General features: G+C 48.9%; 4 protein-coding genes across 5 annotated transcripts; 2 read left to right on the top strand and 2 right to left on the bottom strand.

The window, feature by feature from the left end:
• Window positions 1-106: 106 nt before the first annotated feature.
• Window positions 107-15,591, bottom strand: LOC127768259 (serine carboxypeptidase 1-like). Of its 2 annotated transcripts, XM_052293801.1 has the most exons (8): window positions 15,308-15,591; window positions 2,822-3,072; window positions 2,605-2,712; window positions 1,617-1,897; window positions 1,272-1,526; window positions 1,078-1,190; window positions 906-1,001; window positions 107-797 (listed from the first exon to the last, which is right to left on the bottom strand). In XM_052293801.1, exons 1-8 carry the CDS (start codon window positions 15,310-15,312, stop codon window positions 527-529), a joined length of 1,380 nt encoding a protein of 459 aa, XP_052149761.1. In that variant the 5' UTR covers window positions 15,313-15,591; the 3' UTR covers window positions 107-526. The 2 variants fall into 2 exon arrangements, with proteins under 2 accessions (XP_052149761.1, XP_052149760.1); XM_052293800.1 differs by lacking the exon at window positions 15,308-15,591 and having other exon boundaries at window positions 2,822-3,211.
• On the top strand, window positions 3,541-12,641 carry LOC127768260 (uncharacterized). Its single transcript, XM_052293802.1, has 5 exons — window positions 3,541-3,899; window positions 4,760-4,884; window positions 11,267-11,581; window positions 11,678-11,847; window positions 11,972-12,641. Exons 1-5 carry the CDS (start codon window positions 3,606-3,608, stop codon window positions 12,355-12,357), a joined length of 1,290 nt encoding a protein of 429 aa, XP_052149762.1. The 5' UTR covers window positions 3,541-3,605; the 3' UTR covers window positions 12,358-12,641.
• Window positions 15,592-17,056: 1,465 nt separating the features above from the next.
• Window positions 17,057-18,374, top strand: LOC127768262 (ethylene-responsive transcription factor RAP2-13-like). The gene has a single exon (XM_052293806.1). It carries the CDS (start codon window positions 17,155-17,157, stop codon window positions 18,052-18,054), a length of 900 nt encoding a protein of 299 aa, XP_052149766.1. The 5' UTR covers window positions 17,057-17,154; the 3' UTR covers window positions 18,055-18,374.
• A 3,480-nt stretch (window positions 18,375-21,854) lies between these two features.
• Window positions 21,855-23,103, bottom strand: LOC127768378 (NDR1/HIN1-like protein 13). Its single transcript, XM_052293937.1, has one exon. The coding sequence runs from the start codon at window positions 23,029-23,031 to the stop codon at window positions 22,216-22,218; it is 816 nt and encodes a 271-aa protein (XP_052149897.1). The 5' UTR covers window positions 23,032-23,103; the 3' UTR covers window positions 21,855-22,215.
• Window positions 23,104-24,798: the final 1,695 nt, after the last annotated feature.

Raw genomic sequence — 24,798 nt, 5'->3', positions numbered from 1 at the left:
TGGTTTCCTTTCTCGGTGAAAATATGATGAACGAGGTCAGCATGCTGATGCCAGATGTGCTTGGTAACAGATGGTAGTATGGGGCGGTGTGTGACGCTCTTGGGTCCACTGCGTAAAGGATGGCAATGAATAGGCCCCGATGCATTGCATCCGCTCCATAAATTCGTGCTCCATCGTCCTGAGTTGATGAGCTCTGACTGTGTTGCACGCGCGTCCTAGCTTTTGCCTGATTGTGTATCGCCCAGCGCTCGTATGGGCATATGGCTAGAAAACCGGTGGGAAAAACGGGTTGGCTACAGATCGAGGTTTGGAGGTTGTCACGGATTGACTGAAATATGCGTCACCCTACACACATAAACACAGTTGCGATCGAGTCTCGAAAGACACCAAGAGTACAGCGAGAATTCACTTCCGATCCGACGACGCACGAGTGCACGACGACACGTTGAGCTCCTCAGCTCGGCCATGCCATGCCAATCTCCCTAGCTACGTATGGCAACTGGTGCAGCGGTGGGGCACACGCGCGCTAGGCGTCGTGTTGAGGTTGCGGCGGTGGGAGCGGCTGCCCCCGGATGAAGGAGGAGACGAGCACCAGCGCTCGCTCCGGCTGGTCGATCGGGGCCATGTGCCCGGACCCGCGCACCGTCGCGAACACCAGCCCGTCGTACGCGATCACGTACCCGGCAACGTCCTTGCCGTCCGCCGACCACGGCCGCCAGTCCGCCGCCACCCGCAGCTGGAGCCTCTCCATCGACTGCCTCGTCGCCGTCACCGGCACCATCGCATCCAAGTCGCCGCTGCAGCACACACAAATATATGTACATTGTCACCAAAGAAGAGTACATGACGATGCTAGGCAGGATGAACGGAAGAGCTAGCGATCGAACACGCAGCATTTGACGGACCTGAATATCCAGATGCGGATGCGGCCGGTTATCACTGCCTTGATGTATGGCAGCATTGACTTTGGCGAGTCGCCGAAGTGGTCTAGGTTGTAAACCCTGTCACATTTCCATCCTCCAACGTCAGAGATGGGAAAGCAAGAGCGTGCTTGCGTGAGCTTGACACCATAAATACCTGCATCTAGTCCAGGGATACTTCAACTCCGTGTTCGCATGGATCGTCTTCTGTACCTGGGGCTGGTTCATGTACGCCTCCACGAAGTATTGGGAGCACGGATCAGCCAAATCCTGCATGCAAATGCGGGTGTTTCATGCGGTTTGATAATTAAATTCAACCTGCAAAAGCGTGCAGTAATATATCATCCGTACCATGCACTTGGAGGCTGAGGGCCTGACTTTCTGTTCGTGGCAGGTGGACGAGTATATGTTGTAGATGTCGATGTTGCCAATCCGGCTATACGCCGCTTTCCTCGCCGACTCGCAGAGCGCCGACGGGTGGTCGTCGGGGTACTTGCAGCTCTGCGTGATGAGCGCGTGCGCCGAGTCCGATATGAACGCGTGCTGCCACAGGTACTCGTACAGCTGCGTTTGCTCAGCCGCGAACTCCAGTATGCCGTTCCCGATCTGAACGTAGAACATCACCAGAATTCAGAAAACATTACAGCTTCGCGGCTATCTGAACATGGCCATGCATGGCGAATCCTGCATACTCACGGCGATTCCTTTGAGCTTGATGGGGGTCGCGTGCGGGAGCAAGTTGTTGTCGAGGATGGTGACGGCGAGCTCCGGGACGTAGTGGCCGGCGTAGCTCTCGCCGACGATGAAGAGGTCCCGGGTCTTGTATTCCGGGAACCGGTCGAGCCACCGGAGCAGGAAGGTGTGCGAGTCGTGCGCCGTCATGTTGTCCCCTATGGTGCTGTACACCTCCTGCGGCTTCACCGCCGCGTACGAGAAGCCCACGCCCACGGGGCTCTCCAGGAACAGCAGGTTCGCCGCTGCGCCAACCCGCGGTTCAACCGATTGTCAGTCACGCTCACGCACAAGGAAGGAGAAAGTATTTTCTGCACCTAGTGCCATGTCACCTAGGTGTATATATATGTAATTTAAACAGTTATATAAAAAAATATAAAATTTGATAAGATGGACTTTGATAATATAAGACAATATACAAACATGCAAGTTTAAATTCGATCGACATATGAAGAAATAAAAATAACAAATTTTATCTACGTTGTACGGATACTATTCACTGTCTGATTTTATTATTTTTGTTTCTCTAATTGTAGATCAAATTTAGTCCTGCATGTTTGTGTATAGACTTATATCATCATAATTGATATTACTAATTTTTTAAAATTTTTTCTATAACTATTTATGTCGCATGCAAACGATGGGTGCCATGGCACCTAGGTGTAGAAAATCCGTGTCCGTTGCTTATGCTTATGTTTACCGGTCAAAATTTGAATTTTCAAACTTAAATTTGAAGTTGATTTTGAGGGTTTTTTTATCAGAGTTTATTTTTCAACCATTATTTTTAGATCGCTAAAAACACGCATATCAAAGTTTTGTCACTTCACAAATTAATTTTTATTTATAAATATGCCGTCTGGCTTATGCTTAAAACCAGCCAAACTATGGCTTTTTTTTGTTTTTTTTATATACCGATGTAATAATGTAACGTGACCGAGAAACGTATCCTGACCAGTAATCCAGGAGTGCGGGTTCCGGCAGAGCGTCTTGCCGTCCGTGTCCACGCGGAAGGGCCCGATCTCCTGGAACGCTCCGATGCCCATGGATGAGCAGCCAGGCCCTGTAAACACAGCAGTAATTTGATGAAGAATTCCAACATGTTCTCGATCTGTTTCGATCACTATTCCGAACATACTGATTGGGAACGCAATTGGATACGGAAAAATTACCTCCGTTGAGCCACAAAAGAAGCGGTTTGTGGGCAGCATCAACGGAGGCTTCCACAAAGTAGTAGAAGAGCGACTTCCCGGAAGTCTCATTGACGTTGATGTAGCCTGAATATTGCTGTAGCTTCACGTCCGGTGGCTGGCCCGGCAGCGCGGCGATCTTGTCCGCTTCCTTGGAGCCCTCGCCGGCGGCGAGAGCCCGGCATGATTGCACGGAGAAGACGATTGCGATGGAGAGCCACAACCACAACGCCCTGTAGTTCATCATCATCATTGGGAAACAGAGGAAGAGGAAAAAAAACAATGGCGAATGCAGATTATTGGCAAACAGCGGATTTATAGCAAGAAACAAAATTTTGTGCCTGTTTTCTGGTTATTCAGTTGAACCGCGGATGCCACGTTCGTCTTTGATTCTTCTCTTTCAAGACCCTCCCAAATTTAAGGACGTCCTTGCCGATAATAGACTGTTCTTTCCTGATGAGCTGGTTGACTATTTTAAGCACTTTATTGCCCGTTAAACTTTACCTTATTATCACTCCAAATTAAAATTTTAAATGTTTAGTTCAAAAATTTTAAAAATGTGGATAAACAATACTACTACTGATTTGTTAGATCGGAAAGGAAAACTAAAGGCCCATAGATAATGAGATCAAGCCCGGCCCAAATTCGCCAGACAACCAGAAGCCTAGGCCCTAGAGCGGCGAGCTGACGCCGTGACGCGGCGACGAGGTGAGCGCACGGGCGCACAGCGGAGGCGCCGATCTCTCTCTCCCTCCCAGAACCCGCCATGGGGAGCAGGAAGAAGGCGAAGCCGAGCAGGAGCAGGAAGAAGGCGAAGCCGAGCCCCGACCAGGCCGTGGCCCTCGACTACGTCCGCGCCTGGGCGCATCCCGCTGCCTCCGCGCCGCCGCCGGAGCCCTCGGCTGCCGATGCCGCCGGGGACGACTTCCTGCCGCACCAGGCCGCGCGCATGGCCTCTGGAGGCGGAGGGAGCGTGCTGTTCGAGCTCCACTCCCACTCCAACCACAGCGACGGGTTCCTCTCCCCCTCCGAGCTCGTGGAGCGCGCCCACCGCAACGGAGTAAGTACACGATCTGGACTCTCCTCCGTTTGCCTGGTAGCCGGTAGGTGTTTGAGGAAATGCCTGTGAGGTCTGTAACTCGTATAGCGGTTATATTGTGCGATAAATGGGCTCCTCAGAGCTGCTTCGTTGTGTAAGGGAGTAAGAGCTAGTTTAACAGTGAGAACTAACATGTATTAGAGCTAACATATACAATGGATTAGCTATAAGGTTGCCTCTAATTCTCTTCTCCTCTCTCTTTTTCTCACTTATGTAATTAATGCATTTACCTTGGAGCATATATAGATCTAGATCTTGCATGAGAGCTAGCACCCTTTTTTTTTTGGGTTCTTTCTCATTCATATAAGTTTATAGATGGCTTATATAGCCTACTAGTAATTAAACGTGCTCTAAGGGACCAAGGGTTGCACTTCCAAGCATCACCTTGACACCTTCCAATCTGTTTTCCAGTTTCCTGTGAAGCAGTAGGTAATGTGCCTACTGGGTTTGATATTGGATGCCAGCCGCATAGCCTCCGTGTTTCCTTAATCTGTTAACTATATTTAAATGCTGTGATCACTCGTACTCTTGGAGGGTACTTATGCCCTTGAATCAGTACCCCTTCAATGATCATGGAAGCGGCCATCGGCTGATTGCGTTGGGTAGTTCAGAGTTCAGACCGTGCTTTGCTTGACAGTGCAGCATCCCTTTTTCTAGTGAAGTGATCTTCATGTATATGCTATATCTCATTGTCCCAAAGTTTGTCTTATGTATTGGGTGCTTGTTCAGATGTTATATCTTACCATGTGCATGCCACAATTTTGAATGGTAGAAAAAGAAGAAGAGTTAGAATGGCTAAATTGTATATGTCGGTACTACAGGTGAAAGTACTTGCCCTGACAGATCATGATACCATGGCTGGTATACCTGAAGCTGTGTCAGCGGCTCACAGATTTGGCATGAGAATAATCCCAGGAGTTGAAATCAGTGCACTATATTCTCCAAAGTAAGATATTTCTTGTTTCCCATCCATCTTTTGAATAAAAAATAGCAATGCGATGGAATTTTAACAAATAATCGTAGTTGGTTCATGCCCTCATAACTCAGGAACTATCATCGCACTATATGCCTGTTCCATCTTATAATATTCTGTTATGTTACTTTGTTGTAAACAACATTTAAGTAATCACAATACGAGTGAAGTTGTTTCGTTCAGAGATTCCTGTACCATTACTGATAATTGTAGTGAACAAGACTTCATTGTCGCATCTTTTCCGTAAAATTGTGCTAGCTAGTCTAGTACCTTTTTGACATATCATTGAGCTATCTTGATTCTAAAGACCAAGAGAGCTCTGTTGGTGTTTACATGTCAGCTTAACAGAGCAAGGTAAAATCAAGCGTGAGGATCAAGATTAATCACCTTATAAAAATGCGCCAAGGAATACTAGCTCCTCTCATCTATTCACCTTATATAAATGACTATTAACTACAAACCAAATATGCCAATCTGTTATCAATGGTCACTTTAACCGAGCATTATATATGTTGCATTTTGTCCTTGTATGTTCATATAGCTGTCCCTGATTGTTAGAACCTCAATGGTTACTCTCATTGAGAAGAGGATGGCACAAGAAATGGGGCAATTTTCTGGTTTTCTCTCATTCACAAACACAAAGCCATACCTCCCCGAGGAAGGTTGGATACATATATATATAGCCATAGCTGGCTGCAAGCCTATTGCTGCACTCTTCTAGTCTAAAATTCGAAATTTGAAAGGGATGCTGTCCTAGAGGGCATCCCAACTGAATAAAGCATAAAGGGGGGGCATAAAGGAGATGCTAACCGCTGCTGTCCTACTAACCGCAGCTGTCCTAGCAACTGAAAAATATGCTAAAGGAGTAGATGCTGTCCTGAAAAAGGTGAAACTACCCAAAAGCAAAAGAAAGGATCACAAACAAGGACCACAAAGACTTATCCATCATTCTCCCCCTAAGTCTTGTGCGTCGTCTTGTGAAGTCTTGTGCGTCGTCTTGTGGGGAAGTTGGGCCATCCCAATCCTGGAGCAGAGCTCGAGGAACTTGATCCTCCCAAGAGGCTTGGTGAGCAAGTCCGCAAGCTGGTCCTTGGTGTTGATGTAGCTCGCCTTGATGCTCCCTTCCTCCAAGTAGCTTCGGATGAAGTGGTACCTCACCCGGATGTGCTTGCTCCGTTCGTGAAAAACGGGGTTCTTTGCCAGGGCCAGAGCGGACTTGCTGTCCACCCTGAGCTCTACCGCTCCAATGTCTCTGCCGAGGAGATCACCAAGCAGTCGAGCAAGCCAGAGCGCCTGGGTCGAAGCGGCGGATGCCGCCATGTACTCGGCCTCGCAGCTGGACAGGGCCACCACCTGCTGCTTGATCGACTGCCAGCTAATGAGGCACTCGCCGAGGAAGAAGAGAATCCCGCTCGTGCTCTTGCTGGTGTCGATGTCGCCGGCGTGGTCGCTGTCGCTGTACCCGACGAAGTGTGCCTTGCCAGGACACCTCGGGTAGTAGAGACCGTGGTCGAGAGTCCCCGCAACGTAGCGGATGATCCTCTTCACAGCCTGCTGGTGCTCCGTCGTCGGTCGCTGCATGAACCGACTGACGTAGCCGACGGAGAAGGCCAAGTCCGGCCGTGTGTGGGTGAGGTAGCGAAGACTCCCCACAAGACGCCGGTACTGTGTAGCATCCACCTCCTCCGTCGTGCTATCGCGGCTCAGCTTCAGTCTCTCCTCCATCGGAGTGAGAGCTGGGTTGCAATCGGTGAGCCCAGCTAGCTCAACGACGCGCTTGGCGTAGGCGGTCTGTCGAAGCGTGATCCCGGAGTCGTCCTGGTGCACTTCGATCCCCAGGTAGAAGGAGAGAGGCCCCAGATCACTCATCTGGAAGGTGGCCTTCATCTCCTCCTTGAACGCCGCCACCTCCGCATCCTTGGTGCCGGTGATCACCAAGTCGTCGACGTAGACACCCACCAGCAAGGCATTTCCTCCATTGCCCCGCCGGTAGATGGCCGCCTCGTGTGGGCTTTGCTCGAAGCCCATCCCCTTGAGTGTGGAATCCAACTTGGCATTCCACGCCCTCGGTGCCTGCCGCAAGCCGTAGAGGGCCTTGTGCAGGCGTAGCACCTTGCCCTCCTTGCCGGGGAGCACGAATCCCGGAGGCTGGTGCACGTAGACCTCCTCCTTCAAGTCGCCGTTCAGAAACGCCGACTTGACATCCATGTGATGGACACCCCAGCCTTCCTGAGCAGCCAGCGCAAGGAGGAGTCGCACAGACTCCATCCGTGCCACGGGAGCGAAGGCATCGTCGTAGTCGATCCCCTCCTGCTGCACGAAACCGCGTGCCACCAAGCGAGCCTTGTGCTTGACGATGGCTCCGGCTTCATCCCTCTTCAGCTTGAACACCCACTTAAGGGTAATCGCGCGGTGACCACGAGGGAGGTCAGCAAGCTCCCAAGTGCGGTTCTCCTGAACCGCGTCCATCTCCGACTGCATCGCGGCACGCCATGCCGCGTGTTTCTCGGCCTCTGCGAAAGACCGAGGCTCACCGTCGTCGCACGCAAGGTGCAACTGCGCCTCCAGGTCGCGAGGCACCTGTCCCGGCACCGGCTGATCGCCGAGAAGATCCTCCATCGTACGGTACCGTAGCTGCTCGCCGTCGTGGTACGCGTCGATGCGCTCCCCGTCGTGGGAGAGCGGAGTAGCGAACTCCACCGGGCTGCGCTCAACACGAGCTGGCGTCGGAGTAGACGTGCCCGGAGGAGTGGCTGTTGGTGCTGGAGCGCGTGGGGTCACCGGCTGGGGCGGTGTCGGCGAAGAGCTCGTCGTAGTTGAAGTCGTGGTCCGAGGATGTGTTGGTGTCGAAGTCGGTGGAGGCTCGGGGACTGGGGTAGACACGCTCGGTGAAGAAGAGCTGCCTACTCCCCCAGCTCCCTCGAAGTGGACGTACTCGATGGTGAAGTCGTCGTACGTCGGAGTCGAACCATCGTCCACCGCCTTGTCCCATACCCACCCTCGCCCTTCGTCGAACACTACGTCGCGCGCCGTGCGCACACGCTGTGTCTCCGGGTCGAGAATGCGGTAGGCCTTCGAGCCCTCCGCGTAGCCGATGAACACCCCTGGGGTGCTCCTGTCATCGAGCTTGCCGATGTGTCCAAGCTCCTTGGCGAACGCGAGGCAGCCGAAGGCCCGCAGGTGGGAGACCGCCGGCTTGCGCCCATGCCAAGCCTCGTACGGTGTCCTGCCATTGAGAGCCTTGGTAGGCGAGCGGTTGAGGATGTAGACGGCCGTCACCACCGCCTCTCCCCAGAAGATGGCCGGCATCCCCCTCTGCTTGAGGAGAGCCCGAGCCATCCCCACAACCGTCTGGTTGCGCCGCTCGACGACGCCGTTCTGCTGCGGGCTGTACGGCGCGGTGTAGTGGCGCTGAATGCCCTCATCAGCGCAGTACGACGCGAATTCAGCCGCCGTGAATTCGCCGCCGTTGTCGGTGCGCAGCACGCGCAGCTTGCGGCCACACTCCGCCTCTGCAGCAGCCTGCGCGTGCCTGATGGCGTCCGCAGCCTCTCCCTTGCTGCCGAGGACCATCACCCACATGTAGCGGGAGAGGTCGTCGACGAGCAGCAGGAAGAAACGTCGTCCTCCTGGTGTGGCCGGTGTCACTGGGCCACACAAGTCCCCGTGCACGAGCTCGAGCCGTTCCTTGGCTCGGAAGCTCGTCTGCTGGGGAAAGGGGAGCCGCCGCTGCTTCGTCACCACGCAGACGTCGCAGAGCTGCTCCACGTGGTCAAGGCACGGCATGCCTCGCACCATCTCCTTGGCACTGAGCTGCTTCAGGGCCTCGAAGTGGAGGTGCCCGAAGCGCTCGTGCCACTGCCACGCCTCGTCGTCCCGACGAGCAGCGAGGCAAACTGGTTGTGCGACCTGCGCGCTGAGGATGTAGAGTCGATTAGTGCCTCTGGTTACCTTGGCAAGAAGGCGACGACGGCGATCCCAAATCCTCATGAGTCCGTCCTCGACCAACACGCGTGAGCCGTTCTCATCCAGCTGTCCCACGCTGATGATAGAATTCCTCAACGCGGGGATGTAGTAGACCCCGGTGAGCAGCCTGTGCTCACCGGACTTGGCGGTGAAGGTGACGGAGCCAACGCCCTTGATCTCCACGCCGGAGGCGTCCCCAAACTTGACAGAGCCTCGGACGCTGGAGTCGAACTCGGTGAAGAACTCCCGTCGGCCGGTCATGTGATGGGTGGCGCCGGTGTCGAGGTACCACCCATCAGCCTTGTCGTTGCTGGAGCCGTTGCAGAGGGAGACGAGTACCTTCGGCTCATCGAGGTGGAGAAAAGCCGTTGCGGCCGGTGCCGCTGGAGGTAGCTCGATGCTTGCGTGAGCCAGGAGCAGAGCCGGTTCTTCCTCCTCCACCCGTGCAACGTGGGCCTGGCCGCGTCGTGGCTGGCGACAGTCTTTGGCCCAATGGCCAAGCTTGCCACAGTTGCGGCAGGTGTCGTCTCGTGCCGGCTTGTGGTTGCCAGCGGCGCCGCCTTGGGCGCCTCTGCGAGCACCACCCTCGGCGCGTCTTTGCGCCCACCGCAACTGGACACCTCCGCGCCCCTTGCGCGGCTTGCGGCCGCCTGTCGAGGGGGAAGACTCCCCCTTCCTCCCGTCGCTCTGAGAGGCCTCCCACTGTTCTCGAGTGAGATGGAGCTTCCCGCCGATGGTGATAGGCCCCGAGAGAGGCTGTGGCTCGTCACCATCGACGACCTTGAGGCGACCTAACGCCTCCTCTATCGACATCGTGGAGAGGTCCAGCAGAGACTCGATCGAGCGAGCGATCTGCCTGTACTTCTCTGGGACGCAGCGAAAGAGCTTCTCGACAGCTCTCTCCTCGTCGTAGGTGTCGTCGCCGTACTGCACCATCTTCTGCAAAAGAGTGTTGAGACGGAGGGCAAAGTCATCAACATCCTCACCCGGCTTGAAGGCCAGGTTCTCCCACTCCTTGCGGAGTGCCTGCAGTGTGGACTTGCGGGCGCGGTCGCTGCCGATGCGTGCCGCAGCGATGGCGTCCCAGGCCTCCTTGGCAGTCCGCTTCTGGGAAAGCGAGAACTGCATCTCGGGCGGGACTGCAGCGATGAGGGCATCCAGTGCCCGCCGATCCTCATCGTAGTCGACGTCGCCGTACCGGACTGCCTCCCACATGTGCCGCACCTGGAGCCTCACCCTCATCACCGCGGCCCACTCGATGTAGTTGGTTTTGGTGAGGGTAGGCCACCCACCGCCGGGACCAAAGTCCCTGACCACCGTCTGGACGCCGTGGTGACCATGCCGCCGGTCAGGGGAGGGAGAGCCGCGCTGCCTACGAGGGCCGCGCGCGGGCTCCGGGCTGCCGCCGGCACGCCAGCGCCCGTCTAGGTTCCCGTCGGCGGGTGCGCGGTCCCTTGGACCGCCGCCGCCGCCGTGGGGGTGGGCTGCTGCCCACCGCTCTGCCCGCTCCCGCGCCCTTCCTCTTGCCAGCTCCTCAAGCTCCCTGTCGGCGGTGATGTCGCCGGCGATGGAGCCGTTGATGCTGCTGCGCAAGGTCTCAACCTCTACCTCCGCCGCACGTGCCGCATCTTCCGCCGCCTCTGCTTCCGCCTCCGCCCTGGCTGCTGCCAACTCCGCTGCCGCCAGTCTGGCCGCCCTCGCTGCTGCTGCAGCGGTCTGAGCCGTTGCTCGCCTGCGCTCTTCTGCTGCGGCGAGCTCGGCGTCCTGCTGACGCCGAGTGCTCGAGGCGACCGAACGCCGAGACCGAACGTCGGACATGGCGTGCCTCCGGGAGGCTGCTGCGTGGAGAGGGGGAAGGGAGAGGGGAAGGAGCAGCCGGTGCTGCTGCTGTTGGCTGAGAGCTCAACCGAGCTTGGGAAGGGGTGGAACAGGAGATGTTTAGCCTACAGGAAAGTGTGGCTCTGATACCAAATGTTAGAACCTCAATGGTTACTCTCATTGAGAAGAGGATGGCACAAGAAATGGGGCAATTTTCTGGTTTTCTCTCATTCACAAACACAAAGCCATACCTCCCCGAGGAAGGTTGGATACATATATATATAGCCATAGCTGGCTGCAAGCCTATTGCTGCACTCTTCTAGTCTAAAATTCGAAATTTGAAAGGGATGCTGTCCTAGAGGGCATCCCAACTGAATAAAGCATAAAGGGGGGGCATAAAGGAGATGCTAACCGCTGCTGTCCTACTAACCGCAGCTGTCCTAGCAACTGAAAAATATGCTAAAGGAGTAGATGCTGTCCTGAAAAAGGTGAAACTACCCAAAAGCAAAAGAAAGGATCACAAACAAGGACCACAAAGACTTATCCATCACTGATCTTCATTGTCTTAAAGGGAAATCACTGGTACTGGTGAGCATGTTCATATTCTTGCATACTATGGTATGTGCGGACCTTCAAGGTTTGATGATCTGGAAAGGATGCTATCAAACATTAGAGATGGGCGATACTTGCGTGCAAGGAATATGCTGGCAAAGCTAGATAGACTAAAGGTGCCAATAAAGTGGGAACATGTAACTAAAATTGCTGGTGAGGGAGTAGCACCTGGCAGATTGCATATAGCAAGGGCTATGGTTGAAATGGGTCATATAGAGAACATTAGGCAAGCATTCAACAATTACATTGGTGATGATGGCCCTGCATATGCCACGTAAGTGCTATTGATAATGTACGAAAAATTCATCCTGGTGATTGTTTCACGCGGAGGAATGTCTTTGTTAAATAATGGGGCCCATATTTTGTGCAGAGGAAGTGAACCATTCGCTGAGACTGTGGTGCAGTTGATTAATCGTACAGGGGGTATATCTGCATTAGCTCATCCATGGGCATTGAAGAACCCAGATGCAGTCATCCAAGCATTGAAAGGTGCTGGCCTTAATGCTCTGGAAGTCTACAGAAGTGACGGAAAAGTTGATGGTATGTCTCTTGTACCATACATAAATCATTTCAAATCTTATTTGAAAGCAGCATATGTTTGTTATTTGTTAGTTCATATCCAATTACAGGATCGTTGCTGACACGTATGGACTCTATTCCACAGGATTTAGTGAATTAGCTGAGAAGTATGACCTTTTGAAGATCGGAGGTTCAGATTTCCATGGAAGAGGTGGAAAGGATGAATCTGATATTGGAACAGTTAAGCTTGCTATTACTACTTTGTGTTCCTTCTTGAAGATGGCTCGGCCTATCTGGTGTAGTGCCATGAAAGACATTCTACTGAAGTTTGCAGAGGAACCATCTACGACTAATCTGGGAAAGATGGTTATGTTTGGAGAACTCATTAATTTTAATGGTTTTTCATCAACGGGTTCTGGTATGGATATTGTTAATCTGTGCTTATCTTCTTGGTTAAGTAACAATGGCATGGAAGAAGTGGAACTTGAGGAGGTAAGATTGAAGCTTGCCCATTGCGTAGGTAAAAGATAATCTCAAATGCATGACTACCTTGAACAATGGGTGTTCCCTTTATCTGGAATGTGTTTTGCAACTCAACATTTATATTTTGCTATGTTCTTAACAGCCCATAGATCTAATACATATTTTATCAGTTAGTGATGGTGTTGCTAAAAGTAGAGATGATATAGAATTGATAAGTCATTAACATTTAATCAAGAATGAATATTCCTTTGGTAATTTAACAGCTTGTCAAGAGCTGCACATAATTAGAGCATGCAAGTATGCTACTGGTTTTTTAATGGAGAATACTCATTTCTTCACGGGTGTATCAGTGAAGCACACATATACTCTCCTGTATATGTCTCCTTTTCAATTCTAATCAGAACTGTCCTGATTGCTTATGTACATTGTGTGTGTTGTCAATTGTGAGGCCCAGTCTATGAATTGAGCCTATATGGTCCATGCTGTAGTTATGAGTGCAAGTGGTAGGAGGGAGGGTAGTTCCACTTTGCTAGTTGAGTGTGAGGTTCATACCCTGTCCATTGGAACAGACCTGTCCATAATATCCAACTTAAACTTATGACCATTATAACAAGAAGCTAATATATAGTTAATGGATATCCAATTCGATCTGATACGTATCCTTTGACCAGAAATTGTATGGTTGATGATATTCAATTCCTTTGCTTCTTGGAAATGTGAAGGTCGGCATCAGCATGATATTGCAGTTATTTTGATTTTTTTAACAGGAACATGCTTTCTTTTCTTATTTGTCAACAATAAACCATTATATGCAATTTCACGTTTGATTGTTCATCTATTTTCCCACAGAAATGAACCAGGGCAAAAGATCTCTGTTTGCTATATTTAATTTTGAATATCTCATGGGTTTCTGTGACATGGTAATTTTATAGTCGAAAAAAAAATGAATCTTCCACTGGATTCATCTATCTATTTATTTTTGCTCCCATATTTATTTTATACAACGTGATCTTGGCTTCTTCCTGTCATTGTCATGGTCCAACCTAAAGATGTGAGCGTTTCGTTTATATCAGCAATGGCTCCTGTAGTCCGGTGTCTGATCACTTCGCTCTTTTTGTTTGTTTCTTTTCTTTTTGGCTGTGTACGTAAATGTAAACATCTAATTAGGTTGCAGTTCTTAACTGTGCAAAAACAGAGTAAATTGTACTTCGGACCACAAATTCTTACCAAAGTGAAGTACTACCCTTACAATGTTTTTTTCACTTTACACTAGGTATTGTCGTTAAATGTTACGCTTTGGACCGGGTGGCCCACATGTAAGTGACACATTGACATTAGAGGTGGTTAGTTTCATTGACATATGGGCTACCCGGTCCAAAGTGTAACATTTGATGACAATACCTAGTGTAAAGTAAAAAAAACATTGTGAGAGTGGTACAAAGTGAAACTTTGGTAGGAATTTGTAGTCCGAAGTACGATTTACTCGCAAAAATACCACTGCACAGTTATTTTGCTCCGAATAGATGATAGATTATCTAATTTTGTGATAATATTTACAAGATTATAAATGAATGAATTAACTATTGCAAGGTTGAAAACATATTTTTTAAACAATATTTAGCCTTATATATAATTCTTTTTGAAAAAAATCGTTGCGTTTAGGGGTTTTTGAAACGTACATGTGATCGTTTGTACTGCTATATGTGGGAGGAAAAGAACGGCGTCCTATAATCTATCTCCTGAAGAGTACCAAGTTCAATCTTCAGCCTCTGGGCAGGCTGTGAACATGACCTTTGTGTAGTGCTGCGGCAGTAATTCGATTCGTCAATTCTGCCATTGGCTTGTTTGCTTTAATCCCTTGTTTATCTTGTTGAACTGTTGCTGAGCCGCATGCCATCATCAAATTTATCACATGTTTCCTGATGGGGCATTAGGACCTAAAGATATGCTGCACTAAATGATTAGAGGTGCTGCCAATTTGGTATATGCTGCGTCATTACGGCTTAAAAATTTCCCCTAGGACAGCGTAATGACCACTAATTCTTGTCCACTTCTTTACTCCCGTTGTGGAACACCAGCCACCGGTTATATTAAAACATTTCATCTGCGTGTAATACTTTTTGGTTTCCAGTTTAGAACATTATCATCACTTGCTGATGGACCAACTGCGCTAGACTGACAAGTATTGCCTGTCTGACTGCCTCCTTTTTCTCGTTTTTTCCCTTCAACGTCAATGCTCGATTATGGCTATTGTGCTATTGGCTATGAGCATGGCTACTAAGTTGGTCAAAGTGTTACCTTTTTTATTTCTTCCTCGTGAGAAGATCAGAGATATAACTCTAACGCCTCCTTTGGATTGAAGGATTCATGAAAATTTTGAAGGTTTCAAATCCTTGGAAATTTTTTCATATGAGGTCATCTGGAACAAAGGAATAGGATGTTAAAGTTCCTATTGGCCTTCTATGCCTCCAGTTCTATAGGAGAATTATTCCTACGAGGAAGCACCAACGTTGTGGTGGTAGAGTTGTGGGTGTATGACTCTATCCACCAGGGTTCACAAGAAATCCTAGTGCTCACAAGAAATATTACACACATGTGGATGAGCTTTCAAAAAGGATTTTTCTGAGATGAGAGATGTGTCGCTGGTTTTTATCTACTAAAGCATGTGTTAGATTTCGTAGAGGATTTTTTTGAGATCAGAGATGGGTCGCTGGTTTTTATCTATTAAAGCATGTGTTAGGTTTCGTAGGGGTGTGGGTGTGATATTACATGTGTAGTGATGTATGTATGCATCTGCCGTGTAATTGAAAAAAACAATCCTATGCCTAGGTTTCAAAGAGCCCTAAAGAGGTTCATCCTCTAATTGTTTGAGCATATGAAGTCATTTCTATAAAAGAAAAAACATTTTTAGATTTGGGTACCCGTTCTCTCCAACCTTACAACAAACAAAGATCTTATCATCTTAAGCTAAAGATGATGACAATACTACAAGACATACCTCATGGTTAGGCAATTTCTCGGATCGTGGATCTGAAAGAAAGCCACTAACGACTCGTTCTTTCAAGCCCTAATCCTGCCGATGGAAGCCAGACACGTGGATATTCTCCCTCACCAAATCATTCTGTGGCTCTTGATTGCTCCAGCCTCTTTCTTCTCCGATCCCTACCTCCTTTTTTCTTCCCCTTCGTCGCCGATCGACCATTCTCGCAGCGGCCAGAACACGCGTGCTGTCATCTCATCTTGCCCCCAAACAGGAGCTCCATGACCAATTTTGCAAAAGCCACTTTCTGCAGCGACACAACGTTCGCAACTGCACTGATGTTTGCTTTATTGTTATTGTATTCCTTTTCTCTGGATTAGATTGCACCGAACTGTTTGGTTGCCCAAACGGAAGAGGCTGTAAACAGTGAGCCACTGTTGCTGATCGCTTTGTTTGCTTGGTCACAAAAAATGGCTGCACATGCTAATTGCCAGGCCGTTACTATCCAACCCGTTGGCAAGTGTACAGTGTTGTTTCTGGAAGAGAAAAGAGAATCGTTTGCCTGCAATTTTTTTTTCGCTTCACACAAAGAAAAGGGAAATGGGTCATGAATGAATAGTAAGTAAACCAGACGAGCAAATCAGATGTGTGCTGGCGCCATCGCTCATAAATAAATGACCTTGTTGGATCAAATCATGAAACCGAATTGCCTTTAACATCGCAATCGTATCTAATAGTAGTAGTAGCCAGTAGAGTAAAATACACAAATACACAGAGTACTAGTAGTACGTAATCCCTCGGTACTCGTAAAGGAAGTCATTTAAGACAATGTTTAAGTTAAACCTTGAGAATATAAATCATAAATAACTCTTAAGTTATTGAGTTTGAAAATGTAAAAATTATATGAATAGATTTGTATTGAAAAATACTTTCATAGAAGTAAACATATATCACTTTTCAATAAATATTTTTATAGAAATAAAAAGTCAAAGTTGTATTTTGTAGACCGTGTCGCTGTGCTAAAGGACTTCCTTTACGAGTATGGAGGGAGTACTAGCACTACTTTTATATTGCCACACATGACACATCTCTGACTATGTGTAATCATTCCGTTACAATTTATACTTATCAATTTAGAGGTTTGTTCTAAATTAAACTTATCTTGGCCATTAATTTTTAAAAAATCGTGTAGTAAGAATTATATGCTATAGAAGTATTTATAATGGTGATTGGTAGATCTTATGATGTTTGTTAAACTGTGTGAATTTTTAAAAAGTAGTCGTTAAAAATATAAATATTTAAATTAGGATAAATTTAGAACGATAGCTGATTTAAAATAGAGGAAATACTTCAGCTTTGTTTGCCTCGCAAATCCTAGGATCTGACTGGCTGAAGAAATATGGTTTTTTAGCTCGATCACGGCGACGAGATCTAACACTCCTCGGCGAGCTCACCGGTGGCACGCAGGTTGCCGCGTAGTTCACGCCCATTGGCCACTGGTATACTCGACAACCATGTGACAGCTAGATCCGTGTGATTTACCAGGTCAAAACCACTTCTCGACCAATCAGCATCCGCCAGGTGTCCACCGTTTTACCGGCACCTGCCTGGAGAGCCATTGTCCTAGTGCGGAGAAGGATCGGCAGGTGGCGGTAACAAATCAGCGTGGACACCTGGCGTCAAGCCATTGGCTAGCACCCACTTTCCCGCCGCTCCGCGTGCTTATAAAAGAGCCCGGCATGGCTGCTCTTGCTCATCTACCATTTCCCTCTTCAGCAACAGCTTAGAATTCAGCTCAGTAAATCTGTTGATTGCTCGTTTCAAATCATCATCGGTGTTTCGTTTCTTGATTTCTTGATCCATCCATGGCGACGACAGTGGATTGGTGTGGCCGTGGCAGCAATCTTCCTGCTGCGATGTATGACATGGTGGTGGATAGCAAGGAGCTAATGGGCGCGCTTGCTCCGTCCATGGTGTCCTTCTCCTACCCGTGTTCCGAGCAGAGCGCGAGCTCGCTTCTTGCTGGCGCCAACTACCTGACTCCCGCGCAGGTGCTCCATGTCCAGGCGCAGCTACAGCGCCTGCGCCGCCCGGGCGCGGCGAGCGGCTGCCTCGCCGCGGCGCCGCCGCTGCCGATGAAGCGGCATGGCGCGGTGGCGGTGGCGGCGGCGGCGGCGGCGGCGGCGCGGGCGCCGGTCAAGCTGTACCGCGGCGTCAGGCAGCGGCATTGGGGCAAGTGGGTGGCGGAGATCCGCTTGCCGCGCAACCGCACCCGCCTCTGGCTGGGCACCTTCGACACCGCCGAGGAGGCCGCGCTGGCGTACGACAGCGCCGCGTTCCGCCTCCGCGGCGAGTCCGCGAGGCTCAACTTCCCCGAGCTCCGCCGCGGCGGCGCCCACCTCGGCCCGCCGCTCCACGCCGCGGTCGACGCCAAGCTCCACGCCATCTGCCACGGGATGGACCTGCCCCAACCCCAACCCCAAACCCAGAGCAATGCGACGACGACGACGATGTCGACGACGGCGACGAACACCCCAAGCCCCTTCTTCTCCTCGGAGAGCCCGGTGGTCAAGAGCGAGCCCGACTGCTCCGCCTCCGAGAGCTCTTCCTCGGCCGACGGCGACGTGTCATCGACGGGCTCCTCCGACGTCGTCCCGGAGATGCAGCTGCTCGACTTCTCGGAGGCGCCATGGGACGAGTCCGAGAGCTTCCTGCTGCACAAGTACCCGTCGCTGGAGATCGACTGGGACGCGATCCTTTCCTGATGCAGTGGCTGAATCTTCTTCCTCTCCCTGTTCTTGATCCAGCTCTTGGTGTCCTGAACATTTTCACAACTCAGAGAGTGATGCTCTCCTTGATTAGCTACATGTTAATCTAGGTTTTGGGTTTGATCATGCCATCGATTCTGTAGCATCAGCCCCTGGTCTGCTTGGTTTTTTCAATGGCATTGCCAGGAAGGAGGTCTCAGTGCTTTGGTTTCTGCGAGTTGTGCAACCCTGCATGCAAACTCTTCATTGTATATACCAAATATTTGAACTCTACATTGTAGTAGTTCATATATCCAATAAAGAACCATTTTAGCACATTCAAACGTCTAATGGATCATATTCTGTACATATATATGTTGCAGTTCAAACGAGAGATGGAAAAATCGAATGTGATATACGAGTTTATAAGAAATTATTTAGTAAAAAAGTATATTGTGCAGTTTTATTCCTAACAGAAAAACATAGAGAGTCAAATTTGAGTTGCCCGCCGTCTATTCAACATGCACTAGTATTTACCCACTGGTATCTGAACGATGAAGTATATTTACAAGAATATGCAGGAGAATTATATGTTTCGATATTATATTAACACAGAAAATAGCAGACAGTTTGCCGTTTCGCCTATTTGAAGATATGAACAAACCAAATTCAGATTTCTTCTCAGTATGATAGAGTTAAGTCCCAGTACTCACCTGCGCAGATGTCAACTGAACTTTTCTGAAACAAAAAGGTGCTTGCTTTTTTTCTCTAGAGATGTTGCGGTTCTTTGAAATGTACAAAAGTACGTAAACTTTGATATTCTTCTACAAATGTAAGCTTCTTAGACATCACTTGGCAATTATCTTTACCTTTTTTTTCCTTGATGATTCAAGCATGTCATTCCTATGGTGCTATACTGCTATCCGTATCTCTGTCCGCTGGAACTATACGATTCCAACTAGACTAGTTTCATTGTTGCGCTTTCTTTACATTTGATGGAGGCTATAAAATTTGAATTCAAGACTGAAAACCTAGTCTAAATGCTGGCTTGTTGGCCGTTGTAACAAATGCACTTACTTTCTGATTAACAGTGCTAAATATTTATCTGTGACTGCAGAGAAGTGCAAGCATCTGGATCTCTGTTTTGCTTATGATTGTCTAGGACTAACGAGTCATGTGGGCAAGTCAGTTCTCCACGTTATCACTACTTTGCTTTGGCTTAATATAATGCTAATCCAATTCCCCAACAGGAGAGAGAAGCTAAGTTGTAATTAGCTGCCAATAACCACAACGGACATAGTTCCTCTCCTAGTTCATTGTACTTGTACACTGTTCAGAGTTCAGCTTAACTTTGTCGTTGCTGCAAAACAATTGCTTGCTTTTGGACGATGCATGAACCTTGAGAAACGCATTCGTGAAGATGGCTGTTAGCTCTATCTTTGATGCATTGGAGGACTTCACATGAGTTTGATCAGCACCCTTGTCTTATCTGTAATATCAAAAGGAGAGTTTAATTTCTTCCCAAAAAAATAGTTTAATTAAGGAAAAACACATTTACATAATAATCTTGTGTCTACTTTCAGTAATCACAATCTTAGCTACAACAAAGAGTTATATTTTACAGCCATAAATTCTAGCCCTACTGAGAAAGTGAGAAGGTGTGAACATCAACATCAAGGCCCTTACGAGTGATGATATATTTTCTTAATTGTAAACTACTAATGCTCAACTTACATTTCCGGCTGGTATATGTCACTTTACAGATCAGTATGGTCTATCTCAAACTTTCTTTTGGTGGTCATTTTCATGCTTTAGTCCATCATGGAATGAACCTTTCATGTTTTTTTTATGCATATCCTCTCATGGCGCTAGCCAGAGATTGCAGAAAAGCATTAATGCTCAGCCATTGTCAGGTCAACCCCCATAATCACCCATGGCCCAAAGTCAACACGGTGCTATATTAGCAGAGCTGCAGAGGCACTCAAGGAGATTGGACAGAGAAGTCCACTATGTTGCCACCTGCCACTGCCATACCAATCCCTGATGGTCCACTGTCACAGCTTTGGGTTGACTTGTTGGGTGATTTCAAAGGGCAGAATATGAAAAAAGGAAAAGGTTATGAGCTAATGCAAGGATTAGTTCAACGCTTAAATAAATGATCTCTTGAAAAAGGTAGCTGCTATGGAGGGAGAAACCATTACCCAACCATGATCCAGACCAGGCCATGAGTTGGTCATGACAAGAAGATACACTTGACAAAGGAAAAGGCTAACCTTAGGGATGATGTATCTAATTACAATTTACAAATTATCTGATCACGACATAACACTACAACAACAGTGACACAGTGTACCTCAGCTCAGTAGCCGTTGACTCTAGTGAACGAGCTCTCCATGCTTTTTCTTCGAATAAGAAAAAGGAAAAGGAGAGATGTTCATTCTTTTCAGTTTTTTAATCATAATGTTAACTGTTAAGCTAGGACTCCATAAGCTGTTTGGATTTGATTTGCCTGGTTGACCAGATCACCAGTGAGAGATTGGCGCAGCAAACGGCGGATTTTGATCTCAGGTTTGTGGCCGGAACTGCGAGGAGCACCAGCCGGAGAATGTTGATCTGGTCGACTAGCTTTGGTTTCCACTAGCCGAACTCTGAAAGTCAGAGAAAAAAGAGAGACAGTTTATATGCGTTTTCAGACTTCAGAGTTGTCCTTACCGTCTCTCCTTCTCATACATTGGAAAGGGGAAAAATGTAAATTCAGTAGTCGGATTTGCTTCAAGATTCAGAATGAGACAGGTGTCTGATGAAATGACCATGATGATGCATGAACCTCAGCTATGATAAACTCTGCACCTGCAGATTGGAACAGTGAACCTGCCATCATGTGCGTACCATGCTGCTGATCTTAACAATTATCATGGTCCTGGACAAATACACGCATATCAACGTCGATCGAGAGCCATCAGCCATCCATGTCGGCAGCGCATAAATTTTACTGTCATTGTCAGTCACCATGCCGGCAGAGCAAGGCCTCGCATGGTTCCTGACAAGGCGATCGATCGATCTATTGCATGCGATTCTTGTTGCTTCGTGTTGGGCCTGAATATACTTGGTATGCCAGGCCCAATAGCTCAGGACCTCGCGAACTGACTGAGCTGAAAAGCAAAGTCTATTTTACTTTCCTTCTTTGTTGTTCCGATTGAATCGCCTCCCTCAATACTAAAAAGGGGTATAATGCCTCTTGCATCTCTGAAAATCGATACAAATCGACTCATTGGATAGTTTAAAAACCAATTTCTGCTCACGTGATATGTTGACGTGCTAAGTCAGTACGTGAGACCCACACGTTTGTTCCAACTAAAAACTACACGAATCCACGAAGAACCAAAAGTAGTATTTCTTTTCGATAAGCCAAAAAGGGATCGGATTTGCTATACTACTTTTTTTTTACGCATTTTTTTTAAAAAATAATTTTTTTGACGCAAAACTATACTACTTGTGACAGCATTTTTGCTAAAAAAAACTTCCGAATTATGAACTACCCACGTGCTTATTCCAACTTAAAAACTACACGAATTCACGAAGAATTCCAGCCCAAAAGTAGTCTTTCTTTTCGAGAAGCCCAAAATGGAGCGGATTTGCTAATACTACGTACGGCAATTTTTTCCCCTTAAAAAATTTCGAATTGTCGACCGTTAGATCGTGTCTACGATTCGTGCAGATCGGCGTGAGGAAAAAAGATCACACTGCCCACACGAGGAAGGGAATCAATCCTGCGACCTTAGATACAGAGCCTGCATGGGCTAACCACTTGGCCACGAACGCTTTTCATGTAATTATATGCTATTTATATATAAGTTACAATATAATTAGAGTCTTAGTTACAACATAACTACACCTATAATCATACTATACTTATATTTAGAGGTTTTCTAACTGAAAATTTGTCAAAAGTACTATAGCTACTTCCAAACGGAGCGGAGTCCAGCCTAGCCCAGCGTGTAATTGAATCGATGCTTTAGTCCCCGAGCTGAACATAAGCTTGAGAACATTTGTCCAAAATTCACGCCAAGTCAAGTCCCAGAATTTGGTTCGTAAACAATTTACACGCAAATCTCATCAAGAGTCTGGCAATTTTTACACGAATTCGTATGACCCTATCCAAGCTCGTTGTACATGTCGTCAGTTTCCAAAGCGGCTCTTGCACGTTTGCGAGGAGATGTGCACGTCTTTCCTCAGCCCGGCGGCGGTGATGTGGCACGACACGGCCAGCGTCCTCCGCTCGAAGCCGAGCGCGCCGGCGTGCACCTGCACGGCGAACTCGACGGCGAGGTCGAGCGTCACGGCGCCCTTGGAGCCGCGGAGCGCCTTCTCCACCGCCCTGGGCGTGCGGCCGTCGCGCTGCGTCCCGTGGAGCAGCACGTTGAAGCCCATGGCGTCCTCCCCGCCGTCCTCGGGCTCCCCGACGCCGCCCTTCGCCAGGGCGTTGCCCTTGTGCGCCAGCCTCGCCGTGCCGCGGCCGCCGTACCACAGCGCGGTCACCTTGTTCGGGTTGATCGCCGTGAGGAAGAAGTCGTAGGCCACGTGGTGCTGCTGCGACGCGTTGGTGTGGACGGAGAGGTTGTCGACGACGAAGCTCGGCGCGTCCGGCCGCAGCACGACGGTGGACAGCACGGCGGCGGCGCCGAGGAGCAGCGCGGCGGCGAGGACCGCGCCGAGCGTGCGCAGGGCGCACGGGGAGCACGCGCCGCCCTTCCCGCCGCCGCCGCCGCCGCCCTCTGCGCGGTACCGCTCGGCGAGGTAGGCGTTCTCGGGCGGCGGGACGCGGTATACCTGGTCCTTCTGGACGTGGACGACGTACGTGTCGCGCGGCTGGTGCGGGCGCGCGGCCACGGGGTCGAGCGGGGAGCCGAAGGCGGTGGAGACGGCGCCGGAGGAGGCGGCGGGGTCGGGCGAGGCGGGTGGCACGGGCGGGGGGAGGGCCCTCCTCTCCGCCATGGGAGAGACGACGAGGCGGGGAGGGGAGGAGGCGCAGGGAGAGGCGAAGAACGAGGTGGCGGAGGGCGTCGCATCAGGCGGGGGCGGGTGGCGCGCGGGCGATTTGGAGGGAAAAGGGGACCGCCCGTGCGCGCCAACGGCACACGCTTTTAGCGACTCCCCTCCTATTGTTGGATGGTGGCGCCTTGCCGGGTTGCATGTCGCCAGACGCGGCGCCCGCCCGACGGCGTACGTACGTGGTGGGTGGGTTCGGAGCTTGGGATTTGTTCACTAAATTCGTTTTCGGCCCAGCCCAATAGAACCAAGCCCGGCCCAGCAAAGCTTGTGGGCTGTAAATCCAGGGATGAGCCCAACTTTGTGAAATCTGGTAAAAGTTGGTTGGGCTGAGTCTGCCTGAGTGCCTGGCCTGAGTCCTGTTATCAGCATATAGTGGAAAAAACCAGACCGGACCGGCGGTTCGACGGAAAAAATCGGAACCAGAGGTGACCACGGTTCGGTTTCCTTTAAAGACCGAACATGCAATCAAACCGCTCTGAACCGGCCGGTTTTCGGTGAACCGGACACTAAACCGGCACTGGTTGGACCGGCTAGCCATACTAATGGGCCACAGTTGGCTGTTTAAAGGCCCATTTGGTACAGCTGGTGGTCTTTTTTTTTGGCAAAAATAACAAGAAATGGTGCGCTACGTGGGATTCGAACCCGGGTCCAAGGGTTACAAGAGCAAAGAACTAGCCATCAGGCCATCCAACAACAGGTGTATATAAGTGAATATGTAATATACATGTACTTTGTGAACCGCGGTTCGACCGCCCGGGTCACTGGTCGGACCGGCGGACCGCTGAACCAAGAGGTCGGCCGGATCACTTACCGGTCCGGCTTTTTTTACTATGGTTATCAGGGTTTACTCCAGGTATGTCTCGTTTTGGGGACAAATTAAACCTTTCTAAAAGTTAATGTAGCTAAATTTTAGTAAGGATTCATACCATGAGTTTTGGTAAAGTTAAAGACTGTAGGAGTCATCTGTGGGTATGTGTGGTTTGTTGTTGTTTTTTTTTTTTTGTGTATGTAGGTGATAGATAGATGTTGAATCCTGGTAAGGTATTGGTTATTCCTCACGAAAAATTGATAAATTGATAGGTTGGAAATGTAGTAAACCACCCTAGTCATATATCCAACCGCGCCTCCTAATTTTCCACCAGTAGATTTAGCATCACCTATACGCATGGTACGGTCCAGTGAATTGGATTGTTGTTCCATTATTTTTAAAAGCTACCTGTATATATAAGAAAAGTTATATATAAAAGGAGTACTGTGTTTGATTGCCAGAAAATGAGGCTCTTCTCGCGGAGATTTTCTGGACCATGATAATCCACTAATTTTAAGGAGCGCTAAATAATCATTGGATAATCTGTACTTAGGCGGAAAATCCTTCTATAAAATACTCAGGGCAGGGTTAAGAACTCATGATATATGCTATATGAGCCTTTGAGAGGACAATTCGATGTCTCCACACTAACTTTAGCCTTTGAATCATAAGAATGGAAAAACCGAGAAATAGAAAAAAAAATGATTCTAATATAAATGTAAATATAAAACAGAGAATTGTAAAACACATAAATGACCTTTTGATTGGATCACAGGAAAAATATATGAATCAGATGAGATGATAGATTTAAAGGAATTATTTTAAGAGGATTGCCCATTTCATAGGAATTTTGAAGGATATGATATAATTCAATCCTTTGTTTCTAAGGTTTTCATAGGGTT

The sequence above is a fragment of the Oryza glaberrima genome, chromosome 3, assembly GCF_000147395.1.
Source record: "Oryza glaberrima chromosome 3, OglaRS2, whole genome shotgun sequence".
In the NCBI taxonomy this organism is placed as follows: Eukaryota; Viridiplantae; Streptophyta; class Magnoliopsida; order Poales; family Poaceae; genus Oryza; species Oryza glaberrima.
Note: the sequence above shows the minus strand (reverse complement) of the source record. Positions and strands in the feature narration are given on the sequence as shown.

What these genes read in the sequence shown, in the direction of transcription:
- LOC127768259 (XM_052293800.1), bottom strand. Translation starts at nt 3,092, where the DNA reads ATGATGATGATGAACTACAGGGCGTTGTGGTTGTGGCTCTCCATCGCA. An exon ending in CCCGCACTCCTGGATTACTG is followed by an intron (nt 1,898 to 2,604) that starts GTCAGGATACGT and finishes GGGTTGGCGCAG; the next exon opens with CGGCGAACCTGCTGTTCCTG. An exon ending in CCTCAGCCTCCAAGTGCATG is followed by an intron (nt 1,191 to 1,271) that starts GTACGGATGATA and finishes ATTTGCATGCAG; the next exon opens with GATTTGGCTGATCCGTGCTC.
- LOC127768262 (XM_052293806.1), top strand. Translation starts at nt 17,155, where the DNA reads ATGGCGACGACAGTGGATTGGTGTGGCCGTGGCAGCAATCTTCCTGCT.
- LOC127768260 (XM_052293802.1), top strand. Translation starts at nt 3,606, where the DNA reads ATGGGGAGCAGGAAGAAGGCGAAGCCGAGCAGGAGCAGGAAGAAGGCG. An exon ending in AGTGCACTATATTCTCCAAA is followed by an intron (nt 4,885 to 11,266) that starts GTAAGATATTTC and finishes ATTGTCTTAAAG; the next exon opens with GGAAATCACTGGTACTGGTG. An exon ending in AAGTGACGGAAAAGTTGATG is followed by an intron (nt 11,848 to 11,971) that starts GTATGTCTCTTG and finishes TCTATTCCACAG; the next exon opens with GATTTAGTGAATTAGCTGAG.
- LOC127768378 (XM_052293937.1), bottom strand. Translation starts at nt 23,031, where the DNA reads ATGGCGGAGAGGAGGGCCCTCCCCCCGCCCGTGCCACCCGCCTCGCCC.